The following is a 4,237-nucleotide window of genomic DNA, read 5'->3' as shown; positions in this document are numbered from 1 at the left end:
TTAGTAAAAACGCTGTAACGAAAGTTGGTTTCACAATATAATTTTATTTCAAGCAAAGCATATCTCTTTAAATTTTTACAATTATCACAGTAATATAATATCACAATAAAATAATAAGAAAGATTTAATATAAGGAAATGATACGCGCTTATGTCTTACAAATGAGAGGACATAGAAACAGAATAGCTATATAAAATTTGTAACCAGAAAATTAAAATTATATAGAGATTTTCTGTTAAAACATTAAGATAAAATATTTATACATGAAACATTATAGAACATTGTAGAGAAATATTGTAATATTGAAAACATTATTAATATTGAAACATTATACAGAATCTTTATTAAGATAGAAAATATTGTACAACATATTTGTAATCTTAGTAAATAACAAAAATTATAAATATGAAAATAAATTAATTTCTTACCTGTAACGAAAGTTGGTTCCACAATATAATTTTATTTCAAGCAAAGCATATATAAAAATGAACCCTAGGGTTACCCTTATATATGCTTTGGTTGTTAAGCTTGGTTTCCATGATGACCATAGCAACTTAATCCAGACAGCAATGAACCAACATGTTACAGGACAACAAATTTAATTAGCTATAAGGTGTTAACAACCTTTTATCAATTTAGAATTACATTGAAAAGAAACATAAAAGGGGTATTACTAATTCTTACACTTAAGGGGTATTTGTTGAATAATATGCTTGTAAATAAACTTTTATAAACATAATAAACTTTTATAAACATTATATACATCAAACTACATAAAAAGAAATAACAGTACATAATAAATGATTAAAAGAATTTATGCCTATACAACAACTACATTAAAAGAAAAACATGTACAAAATCGTTGTTACAACATCCCCCTGCTGAATAAAACAATGCTCCTGCATTGTAAGGGATGCAGAAATATTTTTCTTATGTGTAGTCACAATTTTTTATTTTTTTTTTTTATATACACAATATATTTTATATAAGTAACGATAAGTTACACAATGTGATGAACTTTGACAAATGGTTATATAAAAACATGGAGAAAACATGAACTGTTAAATAAAACAATGCTCCTGCAACAATGCTTCTGCATTGTTATCTAGAAAAAACTATCAAATTTCAGAAATGACACATGACAAATGTGGAAATGGAAAAAAAACACATGAGCTAAACATGAAATAACACAATTGATATATAAATATAATACAACATAAACAACAATCATAATAATCCATAGGTGGCCTCCATGAAGTTGGGAAGTTTATTTATCTAGAAGGGGCTCATGTAACTTCGGATACATACAAGCAGTATCATTTTTGATCTTATTATCAACATAATTTACATTCACAGGTATACATGTATTATTTTGTTGGATCCAAATGAACATAGAAAATTTATTTTTGATTATGCGTTTAATCTGATAAGCTTGAAAAAAATTTAACTTAATCGGGGAGATGGGAGATAACTCTTGACTGGAAAATCTGTTTTTGATTAGTAGATCACCATAGTTTACTGTAAGAGAAGATTGGTATGAAATTTTGAGATCCAGTTCAGTTAAACAGTTTTGTCCAGAGAATTCACAATGTTGAACACATGTTGGAAGGTACATACAAGGTAGTTGAACAGAAGTATTTCCATCAGTTATTTCAAGAATCAATTTACTGTTTCCCATTTTTTTGAAACAAAGTTTAAGGAATTTATATAAAACAACAATGAAAAGTAGTGAGGCTGTGACTAACATGGGGTTATTTACTAGAGAAATGTCTGATTTCTGAATTGTCTGAATAGTAGTGTTTACAGATGGCAATGTTGTGGTATAAATAAAACTTGGTAGGTTGGCTGACTGTACCTTAGCAGGGAGTTGAGAAACACTAGTAATGATTGCTAATCTTCTATATTTTAAAGATAACACAATTAAACCAAACAAGCAAATTACTGACAGAGTAGAACTGATAATAGTTATGATAAAACTTACAGAAATAGACTGTTCAGATTCGATAGGTAAATCAAGTAAAGGGTCTGCTAGGTTTGTATATATTTGACTATTTGCTTTAGTCAACATAGCCATTTTCTTAAGACTTAGATGTTCCTTGGTATCTTTCGCAATGAGGTCAGAAAAGTTATGTTTAAAAATTTGAAATGTGGGAATAGATATGTTTAAAGGGTCATTGAATGTTGAGTGTGCTTCAACCATTGACAATGTTGATTCACTGAAAAATTGTTGCAATAAGGCAAGATTGATAGGATGTATGTAAGTTATGTCTACATCATGATGGTGGCAGTGAGATATACGAGGAGGTAAATAAGTAGATTTAGTTGTTATAGCACAATCACAGGGTATTGTTATAAGACAAAACTGACAGCCATTTACAGTTTTGTTTTTATTGTGGCAGTTCAAAAATAACTGGGAGGTATTTGAAACTAAAAAATGTGTATCGTTTAATTGTCTGAGAGTGGAACGAAGTGCATTTGTTATAAACTGGAAATTACAATGGTTATTTATTAATGTTTTGTTTCCTAAGTAAAGGCTGGTTGCACAACTATTAACATGCATAGGTGTAATGGGAAATGAAAAGGGACATATGGTTTCTTTCATATATTGTTTGCACTTAGCTATTGTTAATGAGTTAAGCTTTAAGTAATACATACCATTATTTGAAATTTCCAAATACTGTGGCAAATTAGCAATTTTAGACACATGTTGTTAAGCTTGGTTTCCAGTTCCTTGGAATGGACCTACTCCACCAGTTGTAACAGGGGTTTATTCTCGTCTAATTTGTTTTAACGTGGGAGGGGAACCTTTTACTTTTTGTAACACTGTCTTTATTGAAACTTTATCTTATTGTAAACTCAAGATTCTGGTTTGCTCTTGTTTATTTTCTTCCAGTAAATTTCTTAGTAAAAACGCTGTAACGAAAGTTGGTTTCACAATATAATTTTATTTCAAGCAAAGCATATCTCTTTAAATTTTTACAATTATCACAGTAATATAATATCACAATAAAATAATAAGAAAAATTTAATATTGGGAATTATACTTGCTTATGTCTTACAAATGAAAGGACATAGAACGGAATATCTATATAAATTTTGTAACTATAAAATTAAAATTATTTAAGAGATTTTCTGTTAATACATTAAGATAAAATATTTATACATGAAACATTATAGAACATTGTAGAGAAATATTGTAATATTGAAAACATTATTAATATTGAAAACATTATACAGAATTTTTAATAAAATAGAAAATATTGTACAACATATTTGTAATCTTAGTAAATAACAAAAATTATAAATATGAAAATAAATTAATTTCTTACCTGTAACGAAAGTTGGTTCCACAATATAATTTTATTTTAAGCAAAGCATATATAAAAATGAACCCTAGGGTTACCCTTATATATGCTTTGGTTGTTAAGCTTGGTTTCCATAATGACCATAGCAACTTAATCCAAACAGCAATGAACCAACATGTTACAGGACAACAAATTTAATTAGCTATAAGGTGTTAACAACCTTTTATCAATTAAAAATTACATTAAAAAGAAACATAAAAGGGGTATTACTAATTCTTACACTTAAGGGGTATTTGTTGAATAATATGCTTGTAAATAAACTTTTATAAACATAATAAACTTTTATAAACATTATATACATCAAAGTACATAAAAAGAAATAACAGTACATAATAAATAATTAAAAGAATTTATGCCTATACAACAACTACATTAAAAAAAAAACATGTACAAAATCGTTGTTACACTATTCATCTAATATTTTTTAAATGGCCTAATGAACTCATAATAAGGAAAAGGCTTATATAATAGTGGTTCCAGTTCTTTTATGTATTTCTTGGTTAATAAAATAAATGGTTTGGCATGACCCTAAAAAATTTCAAGTGACCCCTAAAATCTGATACAAGGGGTCAGAAATGACCCCCAAAAAATTAGAGCTGGAAGGAACACTGATTTAACTTAAATAAACTGATGATGTATATTAACAGGGATTGAGTTTAATTTGGAGACTATTGAAATAAAGGGATAATGTTGATTAATACCTTGTTTGTTTTGCTGTAAATGAGTTGGTCTGACAGATTTTTTGTTGGTCTGACAAAATTGAAGGGTTTGTCAGACCAAATGTCTGACACTTTTTTCACACTTTCAGGAAGTCTGTTTTATTGTTTTGCTTATGTTGGTCTGTTGGTCCGTCTGTCTGTCTGTCGGTAGAC

At 28.0% G+C, this 4,237-nt stretch overlaps 1 protein-coding gene across 1 annotated transcript; it reads right to left on the bottom strand.

The window, feature by feature from the left end:
• Window positions 1-299: 299 nt before the first annotated feature.
• LOC132713730 (uncharacterized) lies at window positions 300-2,713 on the bottom strand. Its single transcript, XM_060696407.1, has one exon. The coding sequence runs from the start codon at window positions 2,651-2,653 to the stop codon at window positions 1,268-1,270; it is 1,386 nt and encodes a 461-aa protein (XP_060552390.1). The 5' UTR covers window positions 2,654-2,713; the 3' UTR covers window positions 300-1,267.
• Window positions 2,714-4,237: the final 1,524 nt, after the last annotated feature.

Source organism: Ruditapes philippinarum, unplaced genomic scaffold, assembly GCF_026571515.1.
Source record: "Ruditapes philippinarum isolate M1 unplaced genomic scaffold, ASM2657151v2 ctg493_1_1_1_1, whole genome shotgun sequence".
In the NCBI taxonomy this organism is placed as follows: domain Eukaryota; kingdom Metazoa; phylum Mollusca; class Bivalvia; order Venerida; family Veneridae; genus Ruditapes; species Ruditapes philippinarum.
This window is presented reverse-complemented; position numbering and strand designations above follow the sequence as displayed.

What these genes read in the sequence shown, in the direction of transcription:
- LOC132713730 (XM_060696407.1), bottom strand. Translation starts at nt 2,653, where the DNA reads ATGTATTACTTAAAGCTTAACTCATTAACAATAGCTAAGTGCAAACAA.